This window comes from Tenebrio molitor, chromosome 6 (genome assembly GCF_963966145.1).
Source record: "Tenebrio molitor chromosome 6, icTenMoli1.1, whole genome shotgun sequence".
NCBI lineage: Eukaryota > Metazoa > Arthropoda > Insecta > Coleoptera > Tenebrionidae > Tenebrio > Tenebrio molitor.
This window is the reverse complement of record NC_091051.1, coordinates 5,704,703-5,725,031: the sequence shown is the minus strand read 5'-3', so window position 1 is coordinate 5,725,031 and position 20,329 is coordinate 5,704,703. Positions and strand designations below refer to the sequence as shown.

General features: G+C 45.1%; 1 protein-coding gene and 1 long non-coding RNA gene across 7 annotated transcripts; one reads left to right on the top strand and one right to left on the bottom strand.

The window, feature by feature from the left end:
• Nucleotides 1-3: 3 nt before the first annotated feature.
• Nucleotides 4-1,779, bottom strand: LOC138134254 (uncharacterized). The gene is made up of 6 exons (XR_011160680.1): nucleotides 1,633-1,779; nucleotides 1,075-1,579; nucleotides 820-1,025; nucleotides 506-764; nucleotides 342-451; nucleotides 4-273 (listed from the first exon to the last, which is right to left on the bottom strand). It is a non-coding gene; the product is annotated as an uncharacterized lncRNA (long non-coding RNA).
• On the top strand, nucleotides 1,553-20,200 carry Bap170 (Brahma associated protein 170kD). 6 transcript variants are annotated; one of them, XM_069052345.1, is made up of 15 exons: nucleotides 1,553-1,688; nucleotides 1,743-1,836; nucleotides 10,478-10,575; nucleotides 10,924-11,075; nucleotides 13,680-13,898; nucleotides 14,005-15,105; nucleotides 15,558-15,804; nucleotides 15,951-16,032; nucleotides 16,563-16,757; nucleotides 17,264-18,852; nucleotides 18,912-19,077; nucleotides 19,141-19,302; nucleotides 19,390-19,467; nucleotides 19,709-19,800; nucleotides 19,860-20,200. In XM_069052345.1, exons 1-15 carry the CDS (start codon nucleotides 1,597-1,599, stop codon nucleotides 19,972-19,974), a joined length of 4,482 nt encoding a protein of 1,493 aa, XP_068908446.1. In that variant the 5' UTR covers nucleotides 1,553-1,596; the 3' UTR covers nucleotides 19,975-20,200. The 6 variants fall into 6 exon arrangements, with proteins under 6 accessions (XP_068908446.1, XP_068908443.1, XP_068908442.1 ...); XM_069052342.1 differs by having other exon boundaries at nucleotides 15,951-16,335; nucleotides 16,563-16,694; XM_069052341.1 differs by having other exon boundaries at nucleotides 15,951-16,335; nucleotides 19,393-19,467.
• Nucleotides 20,201-20,329: the final 129 nt, after the last annotated feature.

Genomic DNA, 20,329 nt, shown 5'->3' with positions numbered 1-20,329 from the left:
CAATTTGAAATTTTTATTTTTCGTTTTATTTATAACATTGCCCAATCCTTGAGCGTGTGCAACATGCGCTTTTTACAAACAGTGCAGTACAATACAACTATCTTACATCTAAAATTATCAAATATTTCTTTGCAGGGATACAGACGTCCACTACAATATTTTGAGTGGTCAAATTGTAAATTTAATGCCCATTCTATTAATATATTTAAGTCCTGATTGTTGGTACCACCCAGTAATTTGTCATCAGGATTAGATGATTCTTCTTGGTTAATACTGTTAAAATAAATTTGTTGTTAAAACAAAAAAAATACAACAACAATTAATCAATCACATCACCATACCTGTCACATTCCAAAGTTTCAAATTGTTCTATTTTAAGTGGTATATTTATTTCCTGGTTAAAATCCAGTTGCTGACTGGGATCCAATTCTTCTTCTTTAACTTCAATTTTCTGAAAGTAAATTTGTGATGTTTGTTAGGATGATGGTGTGCATGTGTGTCTTACCATAAAATCCAGCAAAGGATCGTTGTCAGCAGTCTCTGCTATGGAAGTGAGATTGTTTTCTTTATCTCTCTGCACACAGCTGAGTTGTCTTTGTACAATTTCTCGTTTAGTTTTGGTAGGATGAGTTCTTTTCAAGACTCTGGGGGCTCGACGATGTTTGGGCATTTTACGCTAGAGTGTCGTGTTTGAATTGGTAACAGGTGATTTAAGTGCGAGTTTGGGGAACGAGTTGTGGTGTAAGGGGGCGATTTTTGGGTGTCTAGAAAGCGAATGATCGGACGATCGGGAGAGATCGATACGGTGTTGGTACTTACAGGTTTATGTCGTTGCGGTTTTCGTTTGCGTTATCGTGTCCATTGTGCGATAAAAAAATAATTTTTCATTCGTTTGGTTTCCTACGTTGACGTTGTTTTGGTTGATGTAGGGGGCGCGTTGCGTGCAGGTTGCCTAATTACCGTTCGAGCGTCGCATTGTGTAAACGTGGAGTAGATGGCGCTCGTTCGGGAAATTGGCATTTGAACTAATATTTTGTGTTGTCAAAACTTTGTGATTTTTTATAATAAACTCACCGCGTTCGAGTGATGATAGCGGTCGGAAAAGGCCGTTAGCAGAGCGGGAGAGTGTCCGCAGCGAGGGGCAGGTTCGTTGGGGGTGGTTCCGGTGCCGTGTGTCGCGAATAAAACCTTCCTTCGCGCCTTACAATAACGGGGAACCGGCAGCCATGTTGGTAATAGTCTTGTCAAGCATCATGGGTTAGCACGGTAGAGTTCTTCGGTCAGAATTTCGCGAGAAAAATCGGTATTTGGTTATGCAGGACGGTGCAAGTAGTTCCTATTCGGTGCATCTTTGAACGTTCTTGACGGTGGAGCGTGTAGCGCCCGCGGGTGCGATGGTTCTGCGCATTATTACGGTCAGAGCGAGTGCAACGTCGTGCTAGCGCAGGGAGTCGTCAACTGCCTGGCCAACAACTGCGAGGTGCAAGCTACCCTGGGAGGTGCAGAAAACGGCGTCGGGGCCGCCGTCGCAGCGCCCGGTTTCGGTCATGACGTCCGCCATCGAATGACACGTGCAGCGCTGTAAACACGGCTACTATGGCCAAAATTCTCGACAAGAATGCGGCCACGTACCCCAAGGAGCGCGACGGGTTCCTCCGGGACCTGCACCACTTCCACGAGACGCGCGGGTAAGTGGACCAGGCCGGCTCGGGGCCCGCTCCGACTCTCTCTGTGTGTTGCAGGACGCCGTTCAGGCGGCCGCCCATCCTCGCCGGCAAGGAGGTCGACCTCTACCTGCTCTACACCCTGGTGACCGGCCAAGGCGGATGGATCAAGGTAGGTGCCATGTGCGAGCAGCTCGCGCCCGATCCGGACGCGGAGCAGACGCGGTTTCGGCGAGCGCGGCGTGCCGACTGCACGGAAGGTGCAGCGGAACAAGGTCAGGGTTGACTCTTTATCAGGCGACGTCTTCTCGACGACTCACCCGCCGAACCCGTCACATTTTCTTTCGCTATTTATAGTCCCAAGCGCATAACTGGCATATTTTTGATTAAACGCGAAAATAACCGGGGCCCGACCTGCCGTCCGGACCCCACGGAACCGCTTTTTCTCTCCACGACCACCTCGATAAATTATTCAGCTGGATGTAAATTTTATTTGACGAATCGATACGATTTCATTATTAAACTTTTATTGTTGGACATCGTTCCGTCATTAGCTCCGGATAATTACCGTCTTGAATGGCCGACAGAAAATTTTACAGCCCGACTCCATCCTGTCCGTTAATTGAATTAGGGCCCACAATTATCCTCCACAATGGAACAGAAGCCGCGACCTCCTATTTGTCACAAAAACCCCCCCGACACCCGATTAATAAACATGTCGATAATGTCGTCAAGGTCGCAACGCCCCAGGTCCCACCACCACGATTGTTTCTCTTGTTCATTGGCACCGTCAGCCCACGGCGAGGATCTCCACCGGCTCCGCTTTCCGTCCAGTTAAAAGCGAAACCAGCGATGTGCACGTTGGTGGGGTGATGACACGCCGTGACCGAGGCCTCCTTCGACAGCGGCGCGTACGGCGAGCGTGTGTATGTCCTATCGGGGGGCGAGGCGAGAGACCAGAGAATAGGAACACACAGACCCTGACCTAGTAGAACGTACCGTGTCCTGCCATCAGTGCGGTGTCGGCGGAGGCGGCGTATGCACCGAAATAGTGATGCGCGATCGAGGTTCCGTGTTCGCACCGGTCTCTTCAATTTTTTCCCTCGATGGCGACGTGTTTGTCGGTTTTTTTCCGCTGGATGTTGTTACCAAGGGCGGGTTTGATGGCCGACGGCGTCGATAGAGGCGTTATTAGTTATTGTCGGGGACGATATGGGGTTTTTTTATAACTCGTCAACGACCGAACTGGATGCCGCCGGTGTTCCATATATGGGACGCGAATTCGACGGCATCGATTTTGTTTGGCGAATTTCTTTCGCCTCCGCCGAACTCGAACAGGCGGAAAATTAAGATCCACACCTCCGAAAGTTTGTTTGGAGGTCGACGGTTGCGGTGCCGGACTGTCACCCTCTTGTTGTCCCGTCTGGCAAAGCGAAATCTCGAAGAAACGATGACGATTGATGCCGATAACCTCTTCGATAACTCCGTCGGTTTTGATACGGCTCCGCTTCTATCAAGATCTTGCGAACAATTTTCTGTTTTTCCAAACCCGACTGGAATTTTTCAAATTGTCGTCCATTCAATAATTCTGTGTTGATGTCTCGATAGCAATTTGTGCACGACATGACAGTACCCGGGGTCGGTCACGTTTCCACATGTTCCGCGCTTTCAGACTTGGATGTTGCTCGATTTAACAAAAAAAAAAATCTTTTGCAAACGTACTCAATTCATTCTCCGATAAATCTTCTTTATTTCGTTCGTTGCCAAGCAATTTGCACGCGTCTTGGTAGGTTTTAAGCAACGACAGTTAATTTTAACTTCGTCGTGCACTTCACATAACTGGAAAATTTACATTATTGTGTTGTCATAGCGAAATCGATACTTATAAAGCAGTGAAAGTCGTCCCTGTCATTGTTTGATTTAAATCGTCCTCAGTATTCGAACGGCGAGTCTCGAAAAGTGTTCTCCGATGACGCTCGAATTCGTTCCCAGAAAGGAGTAGCGAGTGCCAACATTTTTGGCAAATTTTTTAATGTGACGTCATTTTTCTAAGTTTTTCTGGCACAGAAATTACGAAATTAAATATGTAACAAAGAAACAAAAAAAAAAAAAAATTCTCCCTGTTCCATAAATTAAGTTCTTTAGCAGGCCGAGTTGTAGAACCAAAATCAAATAAACTATAGTGAATTTTTTTTAACAAACAATTGTGAATGTCAAAATTAAGTAAAAAACCACTCTGTACCACCCTAAAGTGTGCGCAAAATGTGGACCAGCTGTATAACAATTTGACACCAAATCATAGTTAAGGTTATGTTCACTTCACATCCCGTACCTTTCTTCCGCGAATTTATTTTCAAAACAAATTGAATGAGAAATCAGCAGAAATCTTTTTCGAATTTGAAATAAACCTTGGCTCGTCAGGGGCAGGCTCAGTTATATTAAAAAAAATGTTGACACTCAGTGACACTAACCGTATTATCGTGAAAATCACTGTTTGGCTCATACCAACATGACAACGTTTTGACAATTGTTCATGAAAAAATTTCAATTATAGTCTTTTTTTTCCCATTTAATTGGAATTACATATTACAACAATCGTATCATCTTCGAGGATTTTAAAGATAATAGTGTCTATAATGAAACTTTTCAGTATGTGTATTTTTTTCAAATAAGTGAAAAAAAGTTTACAAATGGCCACACCATGGTTTTGCTCATCAAAAAAAAAAGACAAACGTTTTTTGATCAGTGTTGTGTGAAAAAAAGAGAAGAAAACATATGCATGCACATTGAAACTGAATAGAATAATTTTTTAATTTTTTTGAGGCCAGTTAAGTAGATCTTGAGATGTTGAGGTAACCATTTTAAGAAACATAGTTTCGAGAAAAACGGGTGTCAGGTTTGTCTGTTTAGATAAATTTGTAATCGAGCAGGTTTTTGTCTTTTCCAAATGTATACGCTGTGCCAAAATCAAAAAACCATTCACAATACATAATATGTCATAAGTAACAAATATTTTAAATAATTTTAAAATGCCACATCATTTGAGAGACATTGGTTAACCTCAAAGTTAGAAGTATGATTTACATTAATGAAACATTAAATACAATGACAGTGCCGTCAAATGAGTGACGACAATTTTTTTGTCCGTCAGTGTACACAATAGGAAATGTCATGAAAAATGTGTTATTTGCACCACAATGGTTTTTTGATTTTGGCACAGCGTTTAGGTCGTGTTTTTAGTTGAGAATCCGTCAGATACATAACCTCATTTGCCGGTGACAAACAAAAGCTTTCGGTTCATTTTATATAGGTATGTATACATATTATGTATTTCCTTAACTCTATCGACGCTTCCACTCCGTTCGTCCTTCACGAAATATTTGACAGCTCATGAAGCTACGCTATAGTTTAACCGAAACAAAAGAACACAAGGCCATTTGACCACAAATTAAATAAATTTAACACGCATTACCTACGAGTACAGTTAATTTCAAAATTATAGAGTACATCTAATTTTCTACAGTGTGAATTGCACTTACATTTTTTGTCAAAGATCAATGTCAATTTTGACAAACAAAATGCCTAATCTAACCGAAAACGTGAAAGTGCTCATTCTTTCCAAATTAGAAGAAGGGTGGTCGATCCAGATGGTAGCCCAGTATTTATAACATCGCGAAGAGCACCGTGCAGAGGATAAAACAGACAATATTATGGTGTTCTAAAATATCAGCGACGTTTTATGTTGTCAAACTTACCTAACCTATATAAAAATATGACGCTCAAATTTCAAAAAGGCATTTTTACATGTGGAAAAAATTGTAATAAATCGACTTCTTGATTTTTGAGGTGTACTCTATAATTTTGAAATTAACTGTACCTAAACTTTTAAGGGATAATTATTTTTTCAATCCGTTAAAGTTAGACACATTTTGGGAGCCCTATTCTTTAAAAAAACGTATTAGAAAGAATTAATTTTTTCAAATTTCTAGGTTAGAATATCCTTTTCGACCGGAACATTAGTCTCATTAAATAAATAATTTTCCAATATGTAAAATGGCAATTTTTTTCTAAAGAGGGACAATTTTAAAAGGAGCAAATGAAGTCGCCAGAATAATTAGCTGTGAATATTTAATGAAAAGAGAATTCTCTTTTGTTCATATTTTTTTTGAAGGGAAGGGAAAATGTATTTTTTGAGCGGAAAAGAATGCATTCTCTATTGTTTTTGGTGGTACACATTTAATTAGAGGGTTGAACTTTATTATTCATTATTTGATACATAATATGGTATGATCTGTTGAGGCACCTAATTAGAATTCTCACGAATCCGGGTTTTTTTTTTTATCGAGATGTTAAATTTATTGTTCAAAAAGTTTCTCTTTTGTAGCGCACATCGAGTTGTTGATGGATTCGTGGAATCGTCGTTGTCATCGTGTGAAATAAAAAATCGGAGAGAAAAAAAATTGATTTCTTTTCTGGTCGGAAAGCTCTTTTGGGGGAACGGCGGACCCTTTGTCGTGTTTTCTTCCGCTGCGGCGACCGTTTCGCACGCGGCCGCCTCATCCTCGTACCAATTCACGCAACTCCCTCGCCGGCGAATCTCATCGTCGTCGTGCGCTTCTCGGAACTTCTCGCCTAAGAACAATGTCCGGAAGGAGCGAAGCCCGACCCCGAAATTAACGGTGCGAGGTCATGCTGCGGCCCCCACTCGCCGTCCCACCCGGTGCTTCGGAAAATCCCCGTTTTTCCGTTCCAGAAAAACAAAACAATGTAACGCCGCCGTCGTTTGTAACTCGATCGCGCCGGTGTCGCTCGCTCTTTCGCCGAACGAACGAGTTTCTCCGGCGGTGGGCATGCATGCACACACACACACACAATCGTGGGTCGGTGAACTTGCCGAGCCAACAACGCTGCTGCTGCGGGTGTCGGCAAGCTGGCAAACCGATGTTTATTATATGCCCGTTCGTTTCTCGCCGCATCTCCCTTCTTACGCTCTTCCGATCGTTCGGTCCTCGTCTGGGGCGCGACCCGGGGGCTATCGCCGTCCTCGTCCGGTCGGCCAGCCGGTTGTATAAGCGGCAGCGGTGTTGTCGAACAGTGTTGCCGCACCGCCGCCGAACTGACTCAGCGCTTATATAGTCCGTCAAGGACGGGGGCCGCGGTGCGATTTTTCGACGGAAATTCGTGCGGGGATGCAGCGAATTTTCATTCGCATCGGGTGGCGACCCTGCCGTTCGATAAATAAACAACTTCCGATCGGCTCTCCTGTGTGACAGATGTCACGGGTAAGTCCGTGCGACCGTTGACGACAGGGGTGGCGTTCGTACGGTTTCCCGACAAAAAAAAAACACCACACGATTCCTGTCGGGTCACACGTGTTTCCCCGCTGACCGTTGCGGTGCACGTGGCGGCCTCTGAGTGTCCCGGTGGAAGAGGCGACGTCGAACGCGTAATTTTTTCGGGCTGCTGCGTCAGTTGGAGGTGTTGGAACACTGACCCTCTTCCACGGTTTATTTTTAGAGTGCACGCCACCGCCGATGACAAAACTTGACGTTACGGAGTTCCCGGTTGATCGGGACGTACGGCGTCGGATTTGTCGCGAAAATCAATAAATCGACACGCGACACTCATCATCGGGAGACGAAATCCGCTGATCACGTCGTCTCTTTTTTTCTGGTCGTATCGACACGCGCCCGGCGCCGCCCCACGTGGATCGCATTACGAGCGGGTGATGTATCGCCGCGACGGCCACGACGACGGTGGCCGCGTGATTCTGCGACGGAGGCGACGATGCGCCGAATCACCCTAGTTGCAGGTATGCGTAGATGCGATCCTGCTAGCAGGACAACAGGAATTTAGCGGAGGTCGACTTTACGGGTGACGATGTCGGGAGTAGTTTGGGGTTGCGAGGGCGGAGTCTGTGACGTTTTTTTTTTAAGTAGCAACGTGGACGTGATGGAGCGGTGCGGTAAAATGGCAGATTTGGTCGTCCGGTTTTGCAGAGGCTTAGCCCAAGATCTCTGCTCAGATGGGTACAAAAAGGAAATATTGCTTTGACGTTCTCGAAAACTGTGGAAGCAAAAATATATGCACTGTTATTGAGTAATGTTTAGGCTTTAGGGAAGATAATGAATTATCTTCGTATAGGATTCTACGAATTCTAGGAATGTATGCGCCACATTTAACATTTTAATCAGTTAATCACCCATTCGATATGAGAACAGAACAAATAAAGTAAAAAACTTCCGTAAATGTTGAATATGGAAGTGAGGTTAGGTTTATCGCTTACGCAATGCAGTGTCTCGGAGCAATTTCCTCTTGTAAAGCATAATAATTGATAACTATGCGTTTAAATGAAAGGCAAAAATTTTATTCAATTAGCTAGGCGCAGTTTGTTTTATAAATGAAGAAATTCGTCGTTTTTCTGATAGTTGATGTCGGAAAAAATTCATCAAAGACGCCTTTGGATTTATGACGTGCCATGTTTGATTGTTTGTGAGTGTTGGATCTTTCTTGCTTTAAACAATTCCTTGAATTATTAACGTTTCACTTTTTTGGAAAATAACGGTCAATCTTCTTCTTTTCAGATACCTAATATTTCTACCTCAAAATTCACAAGACGCAAACCTTACCAAGTTAAGACTTACTTTTACAAAAGAATGTGGTTCAAAGCTAACTTTGGTGAGACAAATTCTAGGCGTGGGTTATATCCGAAATTGAAGTAAAATTTATTAAAATTGTTCACGGTTGCAAATCAATCCATATTAATTTTTTTTTTTGTTCGACACTGTCAGAATTTGAGAATTTTCTCCTGTGTGAACGGACTTTGATACATGTCACAACTTGTCAAAACGAAACGTCAAGCTAATTTTAAAGATTTTAAGTGATTTGGAGCCTTTGAGGGGTTCGTCGAACAAAAAAACGTTGTATTCAACTCGTTCGTGTGTAAATTGTGCTCTTTTGGCTCGTTTCACTCGCGTTTTAAACTGGCCTACTCATGCCAAAAAAAGTCCAATTTACACACTAACTCGTTAAATAAACTATGTATAATCTGTTTCAAAATCAAAAATCCACCACCTGTTGAATTATGTTGGCAGAAAAAAAGAAATCCCTAGAATAAGTTTCATTTTTCTGGATTGGCCCAACCTTCCGCCAAAATTTGACCTTCAGTGTGTCACAAATATCAAATTATAAAAATGCCTCGAAAAACAAGGAATCTTTTAACCGCTAAATTAACGATGAACTACGACCAAAACGGCTGTCAACAGTTTTATTTCATAACCCCACGTTTTTCTGACACTTTCAAACACACTAAAAACAAAAGTTGGCGACGTTGTCGGTTGTATTTTCGAGGTATAATAATTTATAGAATGCAGTGTTGCTGGATTTTTGATTTTGAAACAAATTATACACATACTATTTTTTATCAAAGAACCACGACATGTTGATGTAGGTTTGCAATAATAAAATTTTCACTAAATTGGCCACACCTGCCAACACCTGTCATTTTTAATGCCATTGAAAGTACACAAACGCCCATTAGGCTCGAATCTCGCATTTAAAATTTGAACGTATTAAAGGCTCGCGTCGCAACGTGAGACAGGTATCGAGTGATGAAATTAATTTGTAATCGAGTCATCCATGGATTTGGATCCGTGTCTTTTGCGATTGATATATCGAGCTCTAACCTGTGTTCCAAGCTGTGTTTATTGGAGCGTGGAGTTCAAGTAACGACATACGATTTCAGATTCATGGATAACTCGATTACAAATTAATTCGATCGCTCTTTATTCAACTCTCAAATGAAGACTACGAATATCTCTGCATGACCTCAACTTATATCTGTGGCGGTCGTGAAAAAGTAGGTAAGTCAAATTATTTCAAAAATGAGTTAGCGATGTTTACACCTTAATAATAAATTATGGAGTTAAATAATTCAGATTTTCACAGTTTAAAATTGACTTATATTGAAAGCAAGTACAGGTAGAAAGAAGCTTCTATTTAATTACAGGATTTTAGGAATGATGTGGAATTTTGAATCGTTGCCCTGAAAAATTAACATTTTCGACTTACCTAGTTTTTCACGACCGCCACAGATATATGATGATGTTTTTCACCCTAGGTCAAAAGTGTACAATGTTGCCAGCTCTATTTTGAGTGTAAATTGTGGTATTAGTGGTTTTTTGATAAAAAACCAGATTATAGGAGTGGTCTTTTGCTTCTTGCGATCAGTTATCAATTTCGAAACATTTTAGTCGAGGAAGTGATTCTTATTAGTTATTACAAACATTAATTTTCGTGGTGTTATGTTGAATAATGCATGAATAACATTCAATAATAATCGACAACCGTTAAATTGTCAATTAACACTCAGGGATGTTAAGGGATGTTTTAACACCCCGCAAATTTTAACAGCTCTCATTTTTTTTTGTTCATGTGTTTTCCTCGTCGTATAATTAATATAACATTTGAAATTTTAAAAGAAAAAATTGAGTGGACACTCATAATTACTGCGGCGTGAAATTAAACATGTTCAGATCGAGGCAATTACAAATATGATACTAAAATAACAAATTAATTTAATTTGGTGGAACCAGAACATGATTATAAAATGAGAAAAGTGAAATATTAAATTATTCCGCTCCTGTTCGTGTAATTACGTTACGGGTTTACAGACGGGAAAAAAAAGTTAAAAATGAAAGTGAGAAAGGAAAGAATCGCCTCGATTGGGTCGCACCATCGGCCCCGGGATGCTACCTACGATTTCGGAATTTGTTTTTGTGTTCGTGTCGTTTTGAGACTTTGTTCTTGTGCAGGTGAACTCGAAAAACGGCTGGTCCGATGTGCTGGACCAACTCCGGCTGCCGAAGGACTGCGTCAACGGCAGCGTCGCCCTCAAGCAGATCTACCTCAGGTGAGTGAGTGCGTTCCTCCTGCGGCGGCAGCACGACACCCCGGCCCAGGCACGGCTTGAATGAACGAACGGAACGACCATGCGGCGTTTGGTCTCTCGGCGAGTCGCTCTTTTCCCCCTCGCCCAACACCTCGTCGTCAATCGCTGTGTGACGGCGCCGCGAGACGCTCACGTGGTGCGCTCGTTCACGTGGCCGTCTCTCCGTGTTGTTGTGTGTCCGCGTGTCGTAGGTCAGTGCCGGTTCCGGCGTGACCCGTCGTACCGTCCGCGCCACCGCTGATGCTGCTGCTGCTGCTCCCAGTCCTGCTGGTGTCCGACTAACCGAAGCGCCTCTCTTTATGTCGGCAGGTACTTGGACCGGTGGGAGAAGGTGCACTTCCTGGGAGAGGAGGCCGACCGAGGCAGCGACGACGACGAAGAGACCAGACACAAGAGGTGGTCGGCGAGGGCGTTGCATTCGGTGCCGCTCACCTACAATTACAATCAGCACGTGATAGCAGGTAAGCGCGGGACGCACGCGGAAGCAGACGGACTTATCTAGAACGGGGAGGCCCGACGATCGGACCTTGATAAGCGACGAGATAACGTGGTGTTTGCCAATTGTTTATCTGTGTTTGTTGTGGCTTTTTGCGACCCGGAGTTCGACGAAAATAGGCGGGATCATATTTGTTCGCGAGATGATAACGCAGACGGAAGCGAGAACGAGGGACCAGGAGGTCTTTAATTTTCAGCTTAAATTCGAAACTGATCGTTATAGCGGAAACTGTAATTACGGCGTAATTAGAAATAGAGTATCGATCGCTTCTAGTAATCATCGACACGGTGAACTCGGAAAAGCAGAATTCGGTATCAAGCTGTAAATTAAATATGTATCACCGTTTGCTTTCCACCTCTGCGGCTAGTTTATTAATTTATGGCATAATTCTTTTTCCTATGTGGAAAAAATTGATGGAAATCGACCAGTCGGTCCAGTCGTTCTGTTCGTTTTGTTTAAATATTTTGATAAAGAATGTTCTAACATGTTCTCGGGTTTATTTCAAAAAAGGCGTGTGCAGGACATTATGATAGAATTCGATATAATTGACACTATAAATCTGAGCGGTTCATCGCGACGTGACGTCCGTAATGTCAAGGTAACAAGACCTGTTAGGATCGGTCAGAATACTCTTCGAACCTGATATTCAAGCACAAAGACGTGTCGCGGTTCTTTCAAACACCAATAATCTATGCTCTTGATCAATATGGTCTGATGGGTGAATTCCTAGACGAACTTCAAAAGATTCCTATTTATTTCGTACTCGCGGCGTGCAGCGCCACCGGCAAGACAATGTACTAATGGAATTGTCAAGGCTTGCTCAGGCGTTTTCTAAAATTCTGTCGAGTTTGAAAGTTTATTTGCAATTACATTATTATTGTACAGGGAAAAAACCCTAAGAACTTTTTTACAAAACACCGATGCCGAAAACTTGTAGAAAATAGTGTAAACTGTTTACCGATATCGCCTTTAAAATTGGTAAACTCGGCAAACAGTACGCTTCATGGAAGTTGAACAAACTGAAAGTTTGATCAAACGGAATTCTTGATGAAGATAATGTTTCGTGGGAACGGAATCGTGTTTTTGCAATTAACCTATAAAATTGACGGACATCAAATGAGTCCAAGTCGTTTGCCGTATTTTGAGTCAATTTTAAATTTTTATGTCTTCGATTCTACGCGGACAAACCGTATCTATTTTAACTGGATTCTATTTTTAATTGTTTTGTGGGCTTCTACCGACGGTTTTTTATGCCCTCGAGGAAAAAAAAGGGTTCGATTAACTTTTAATGAATATCAGTAAGTAGATGTAGCACGTTGCAGGGTTTGCGACAGTAAAACAAAATATTTTGATAATTAAAAAAAAATAAGTTACGTGTTTTGCGTGGATGCAGCGGTGTTGGTTTTACCTAAGTGATTCATAAATGTAATGAAATTACGCTTCAGTAGACAATTTGAACACAATCATTTGCGGTAATTTAATACTGTATTTTAATGAATGAAAATATTTGCTTGCTTTCAAGTGAATAATGGAAGATTAAATATTGGTGTGTCCCAGTCAAGGTAAAGAACAACACGAATGAAAATCATCTAAATGCGAAAAAGAAATTGGTAAACGAAGAAAAGAGCGAAGTGAGGAAAGTGATATAGTATGAAGCAATAAGAAGTTACGTGAGCATTGTATCTACTGAAACGATACACGGTTGGGCATAATCACGCCAAAGTGTCCATTGTCTCGTGCGAAAAAGTCGCCGCCGTCGCGGATAACCTCCCGGAGAGAGGTCGAGGCACGTGCGGTTCGACCGTTAATTCTACTATTGGCTTTTGCGTGCGGTAATTTTCCGCGACGGCATTCGAACAGAGACGCCGCCTCTCCCCTCCAGTCCTTCCCGATCGTCACGTGTTGCGTTCAGAGACAAATTATAGATCAACAATGCCACTCCGATCCGTTGTTGTGATTGCGCAAAAAGGCGGTTGCGCGATGACAAATGTAATCGGACGGCCCAGGCGCGAGCCGCCTCGTCTCCTCTCGCGTTTACGTGTGATCAATAGACCGGCTACTGGAACACCACCGGGTGGTGGAGGCGGCACGGGCCAAGAAATCGCCGTAACAATTTTTTCCCCAAACTACGGATCGGCCCCCCCGACTCGCCGGACTCGTATTATCGATTCGGGGTCGTTTTTCCGGGATCCAGGACCATCCTTTTTTGATGGAAAGTCGACGCTCCGGAGCACATCATCACGACGGACTTTCTCCCCGCTTCCGGTTATCATTTTCGCTTTTTTCCCTCGCGCGAACACGCCGCGTCGTGGATGTGTTGCGCATTTTTACAGGTGTAGATGAGATATCGATTCGGATTTGGTCGTGACGAGCGAGATGAACAATTGTTCCTGCTGCTGCTGCTGCATTTCGTGCAGCAGGAGAATATGCAGTGCGCCACATGCCGATCTCGCTTGACCCACGTTATTGATCCGTTTGACGATTCGATGACCGTTCTAGAAACGACGTCGCTTTCAGGACGATCCGATTGATTAAAAAAAAAACAAAACAACATGATTTGTCGTTGCAGATGTTAACAGAGAGTACAATCACTTGTCCACGAATCTGTACAAACCGTCTGATTACGACAGGCTGGCCTTATCGCTCGTGTCGCCGTTGCCCAACGAGCAAGACTTCGCCATAAACGTGTGCACGTTGCTCTCCAACGACGGCAAGCACACCCTCAAGCTGGAGAAACATCCGAGGCTGGTGGACTACTTACTGGGGCACGCGGGTGTCTTTTGTCACGGTGAGTATCGGGGCACGGGGATTGGATTGTGCGGTCGAGAGTGTAAATTTGATGCGGGGCAAAAGTAGCGGTGAAGAAAAATTGGTTGAGATTTGGTGCGTTGCAGGCTCTCTCCGGCGGCTTTTCGTCCACTGCTACTCGACGATCAGGAAGCATCCTATCCACAACTTCTGGTCGGACGTGCTCGAATCGAAGGAATTCCTGGATCTGACGGACGAGAAGTCGGCCCTCGTCGTCCAGAGCGTACGCGTCGACTCGCCGGCGATGGTGACGGAGGACGTTCGGTGCGAAACTAGTGACTCGGACAGTGACTGTGATGAGACAACGGCGGATTGCAACAAACGTTTCAAAGCGAGCCCGAGCGATCGCGAACTCTTCTGTTTGGGTCGCAGCCTCGGCACGCAGGACTACATCGGCCAGAGAGTGTTGCAAGTGACGACGATATTGAGGAATCTCAGTTTTATCGAGGAGAACGTGCCCGTCCTCCTCCAGAACAAGACGTTCATTCGGTTTTTGTTGTTGTGCTCGTGTTCGCGATGGAGTTACTTGAAGAACTTGGGCCTCGACATGCTGGGCAACATGGCGACGGACTTCCTCGTCAAGGACTACCCGACCGACAGACTGGCGAATATTTTGGTGAAGATCATCGTGAGGGGGTTGAAGAGCGAGGATCGCGCGAGCTGCATATCCTCGCTGGAGGTGTTGAACAAGCTGAGTCAGAACGAGGCCAACGAGGACATCCTGCTGCGGTACTTGCAGGTCGACGTCTACGAAAAAGTGTGTTCTTTCTTGACGATACACGACGTGATGCTGTTGATTTACACGTTGGAGTGTCTGTACTCGTTGTCGTCTTTGGGGGAGAGATCCTGCAATCTGATCGTCAGCAATCACGGAGTCGTCGACACGCTGGTTTCTCTGGTCACGGTCGAGGGGAAGAGTTACGGTCCCAAGGCGTGCATAGGGATGAAGTTGGTCGAGACGTTGCCCGGCGGGGTGAGCACGACGACACCCAGCTCTCAAACGGTGACGGCTTCGGCGACGACGACGATCACCAGCGCGACGAGCACCTCGACGACGACGACGTCCACCAGTTCGGTCTTGTCGACGATGACGGCGGCCAAGGCTACGGTACAGACCACGCCGGTCCGGACCGTTCAGATAACCCCGCAGAGGCTCTTGAGCATCTCACCCAGTTCCTCCGCAACCAGTGAGTCCGTCGTCCGTATTTATTCAAATTATGCAAACAACGAATAAAACGTCAAAGGTGTAGGTCTAAAAAAATCCTTGGGAAGTGGCCTTTGGATTGATAACGCACGGCCGTGTTTGTAGGCGAATTTTTTTTAGAAAATGTTTCCAACAAAAACGAGTGGTTTTGTACAGAAAAGACTTTTTACAATTTCTTTTTTCTTAACATTTTACTTCAGATTTGTAACTACATTTACGTAAACGATCTTGTCTGGAGATGATGTTTCTAACCTTAAAAATTGACGAGTGGCAAACCTGCGTCAAGCGAAGCAAAGCCTACTTTGATGAAACATTTTTTGAAAGATAACCTTAAATTTATTTGTAAATTACGGAAATCCAGCTCGAAGGGTCGGATATTAAAAAACATTGTTTATGCTTTTTTTTACTTTGAGTGTACAACTGAATAATTTTTAGTTACTACGACGGTGACGACACAAGCACAGACCATGACCCCTCAGCAACTCATCCAGCAGCAGCACGCCCATCAGCAAGCGATCCACGAGAACGAGCAGTTTGCCCTGGCGTGGTTGAGGGCCACTTACGAACCGTGCGCCAACGGCAAGATTGACCACCAAGAGTTGTACAAACAGTATCTGAACTCGTGCTCCAAAATCGGAAGGAGGGGCGTGATTTCACCATTGCATTTTCCTAGATGCGTACGGTAGGTTTTTTTTTTAATGTAGAATTTAAAAAGAAAAGAGATTTGTTGAGAAGTACATTTTCTTAAATTTAAATGCAGAGTTAAAAAAAGAAATTTCGTAAAGAGTGGACGTGGAGCGTGCAATTGATGTTATTTTGTTGTTCCAGGTCAGTATTTGGCGGGACGGTGGGCCCGAATCCGATGAAGCCGTCCAGTGCGAACGAGCCACAGTATTACGAAGGCATAAAGGTGCGAGCTCAACCTCTCATTATTAATATCCAACCGGCATCCAATCCCGTCACACCACCACAGCCCACACCACCCAGTAAGGGATCCAACAGACGAACTAAGCAGTCGGCCGCTACCGTTGTGACGACTCCTTCACAATCGCCATCTTTGACGGTCCTGGCTGACAATAGTAATTCCAACGACACGTCTAACCCACCCGTCTCTCCCGCCTCACCCATCCTCAAGGCGCAGCTTAGTGCTCCCCCCAAACAGAGGGACGCGACTGCCCCTCCGCCCACTAGTAAAGGCGATATGAAAAGTCAGGTAATTGATTTTTTTGACATTTAAACGAAACGACATGAAAAAAAAAGCAGTCTGTCAGTACTTTTCATTTCATTCTACCGCTCTTCTTCCTTTAATTTTCTAACCTTCCCCTAACAATCGCCGCGATTTGGTCACACACACGATTTTAATTTTTTTTATTTTTGTTTTTGTGAAGATGTTTGTTTTATTTACCGTCGAGTTTGACGTTGTGGATGTTGTGTGTTAAGGTGATGGCGCATCCGCACTTGAGCCAAGCTTTATTAGGCAGCAGCTCCGCGCAGGCGACAGCCGGTTCAAGCAAAGATAATCAGGCAGGTCAGAGCAACACGTCCCTCATCAAAAGCTTACTGGCCACAAAGGTAAACGATTGCATGACCACAGTGAGCATGAGGACTGCAACAGACTGCCAAAATGTAGCTCAGGTAACACACTAATCGATTAGCTTAATCTACGACCGAAACCCGCTCTGCTATATCTGTCGAAAAAGAAGTTTGATTGGATGAAAATCAGCTAGGCTCTTTCGTTCAAGACGAACTGCGCCAGTCGCATGTTTTTATAGTTTTTTTAATAAACATACTAACAGACATTAATGTTGTTTTTCGACATATTGTTTTTACTAATCTAAAAATAATGCTTTGTTGTTATTTTAGTAGTTACCCTCTCTAAATTGTATCACTATCAAAAAACGATGGCGGTTGCGTTATCGTAATTGGACGACGCACCGTCAGCTGGTTTATTTTGTTGTTTTTTTTTTTGTCGAGCGCGATTCATTCGCGGTCGCGCATTTCTCGGAGAATCTTTTTAATGCGTAAAAATTGAGTGTCGTCGGGGTGGTGCACGTGCTCAAAAATTTCGAGAGAATCTTCCACGTCCACCGCCTCAATCGACGCTCGTGACTCTCCTCCCGACTAACTCCGAACGTGTCCAGGTCGTCGCTCGCCAACAGAAACTGCTCGCGCAGCAAGTGAACGCTACCGCGAACTCGACAGACGCTGCCAACAAGACGCCCCTGAAATCCGACAACCCCAAGACTTGTCGCTTGAACGGGGCGCGTCAGCTATTTTCCGACGGCGAGGTGGGGGACCCGTCGGTGTCGTCGACGACGCAGTTCACCAACATGCTCAAGGGCAAGAAGGAACCGCCTCAGCCGCCTCCTCCGCTCGCCCCGTTGAGCAACAACGCAAAGAAGACTGCGAGGATCGACAACGAGGACAGCGACTCGACCGGGAACAACTCGCTGGCGTCGAGTTCGGGGATGGGGACCATCGGCATCGGTGGTATTTCGTCGACGGAAGACGGCGACAATTCGCTGACGAGTTTCGAGGGCCTCCTCAACGGCATTCCCAACATCGACAATCCGTTGAACGAGGACAGCAATTCCAAAGATTCGGTGAAAGTGGCGACGAACGAAGTGATGAAAAACAAACCTCTCAGGTTGGCGGATTTGCTGGAGAAGAAGGTGGAGAAGACGCCGCCGATCTTGAACGGAACGCTGGGAAAAGAATTACGCTTAGATTTGGTGGAGAATCACATCGAGAAGGCTTTGAGCAGGGACAGCGAGCATCACGACGAGGAGAAGAAGCAGGGGGTGAAGAGGCCGGCGAACGACGACATCACCGAGACCGAAGCGAAGAAGGTGAAGGTGAACGTGAACGGATCGGCGGGGGCGGACTCTCCCGCACCGGACTCGGTGTCGAGTTCGAACGGCGAGGAGGGCGCGGCGACGGTGTCGACGGCGGCGGCCAAGCTGTTCGCGGACATCGCGGCCGACATCCTCGAGGGGGAGGACGAAGAACAGCTGATGCAGGAGGCGGCGACCACCGCACCGGCGGAAGCGTCGCCCGTGACACCCTCCCAGCCCGTCTCGCAGTTGATCGTCGACAACAACCAGCAGGTGTTGCTGACCCAACCCAGACAAATCATAGTCTCTCAGCCCAAAACCCAGACTCAGACCGGACAGACGGTGATAGTACAAAACGCCGGCCAACCCAGGGCACCTGTCGTGCTCCAGCAGAACGCCGGACAGATCTTGCTGTCGCAAGGGTTGCAAGGACTCCAAGGACAGGTTCAGTTGGTCGCGAGCACCACGCAACCCGGCCAATACGTCTTGCAGACCAGCGGCGCTCAAGGCACCTACATGGTGGCCCAGCCTCAGACGGCGGTGGTTCACGGACAACCGCAGACGGTTTTGGTGGCGCAAACGGCCCAACAACAAGGAAGCGGCACCAAGACGATAATCATACTGCAACAGCAACCCACGACGGCGACGCACCACCAGAAGGTGGTGCTGCCGCAAGGGCAACAGGTTGTGGTGACTCAGGTGCACAGGCCCATGTTGCAAAGTTCGACGGTCACGAACAACATAATTCCGACGAGTTCCGTGATCAAGACGACGGCGGTCACCCAGAGTGGTGGAGCCAGCAACGGCGTCGTCGAGAAGAAGGTGGAGGACGTCAAGCCGAGGATAATCAGGGATCTGACGACTCCGTTCGTGTGCGAGTGGGGGGACTGCAACTTGTAAGTGGTGACGCGCGAAAGAGTCGAGGTTGTTGTGATGATCGTTTCGTCGTTTCCAGGGATACCAAGTTCAAGTCGGCCAATCAGGTGTACTTGCACGTGTGCGAAGCGCACTGTCCTAAAGGTAGTGAAGAGATCGTCTGTCAATGGGACCGTTGTGATAATATGAAGAGGAAAAGGTTCTCTCTGATGACTCATCTTCATGATAAGCACTGCAACACCGAGGTACGAGTACTCGATTATCTTTCGGTTCGTCAATGAACAAAACGCATCCGTTGTCGTTTTCAGGTGATGAAACAGAGCCTGACGCGGAGGAAGCAGGTCTCGCAAGGGGGCAAAGTCGAACCGCCGCCGCCGGCCCCGACGACGCACCCAGGTTACGCCCCCGACGCGGCATTGCACGCCATCAAGAGGCACGCCTTGGAGTTCGTCAATCCGAAGGAGTTGCAAGTGAGTATTTTTTCTCGCAAAACATTTTTTTTTGGCGTTGGAAATGTGACAATACGGCGGGTTGACATGTGTTCGTTTTGTAAATAGCAGAAAGCTACGGCAAAGCAGGGCACACCGAGTGTGCCTGCACCACCGCCCAGACCTGGGCCCGCTCCGACCGATCAGGTGAGGTGTTTGTGTGCGTGTTTGCAAACGCTTTGAGTAGCATTTTGGAAATCGTTCGAGTCGCCAAGTCGCACAACGGAAGCGACTTGTTAGGATATTTTTTATCGTTGTTTTTATTTCCCGTTTGATTGGTAGAATATATTTTTTGCCTGCGATTTGCCCCCACCTTGCATGACGGTTTGAATTTTTTTTTCCTTCGACGGAGTACCGAAGAAGACGTTTTGATTGTTTGTGATTTTAGGACGACAACGAAGGGCCAGTGACGAAGAGCATCAGGTTGACGGCGTCTTTAATTCTTAGGAATCTCGTTATATACAGCAGTAATTGTAGAAGGTGAGTTGTCGGAATTGATCGTGTCGTGCTGTTTTTACGTCAATGTTTTCTTTTTGAAGGTACTTAAAGCACTACGAGCCTCACTTAGCGAATGTAGCCCTTAGTAATGTAGAATCGTCGAGAACGATAGCACAAGTTTTATATGATATGAATGAAGGATCGAATCATAGGTGACCGCCACGCAAAAGGACCGTAGTGATCAGGGACGCCCAGTGAAAGTGTGTGAATATAAAAACTGTCTGTAAATTATTAAGTGGAAGTGTACAAATGTTAGATTGATAGGTACTAAAAGCCTAATAATTGTTATTTTTATATTATTTACTAGTGTAAACAAGCTTCTGAAACTATGCAGATTTTATTTCAGTCATCGTCGTAAATAAACAATTTTCTATCTGTGCAATTTATTGAATTTGATCGAATTGTAGCTACTGTAAATAATTCCAAACATGTACGGTGGATGATCATTTAGTTTTTGTCCATACTTGTGATATATAAAGCACATCGTTTATTTATCAGTATTATCTGAAAC

Coding starts and splice junctions, on each gene's coding strand:
- Bap170 (XM_069052340.1), top strand. CDS start 1,597: ATGGCCAAAATTCTCGACAAGAATGCGGCCACGTACCCCAAGGAGCGC. Junction 16,758..17,263: donor ACTGCCAAAATGTAGCTCAG/GTAACACACTAA, acceptor GAACGTGTCCAG/GTCGTCGCTCGCCAACAGAA. Junction 18,853..18,911: donor GAGTGGGGGGACTGCAACTT/GTAAGTGGTGAC, acceptor CGTCGTTTCCAG/GGATACCAAGTTCAAGTCGG.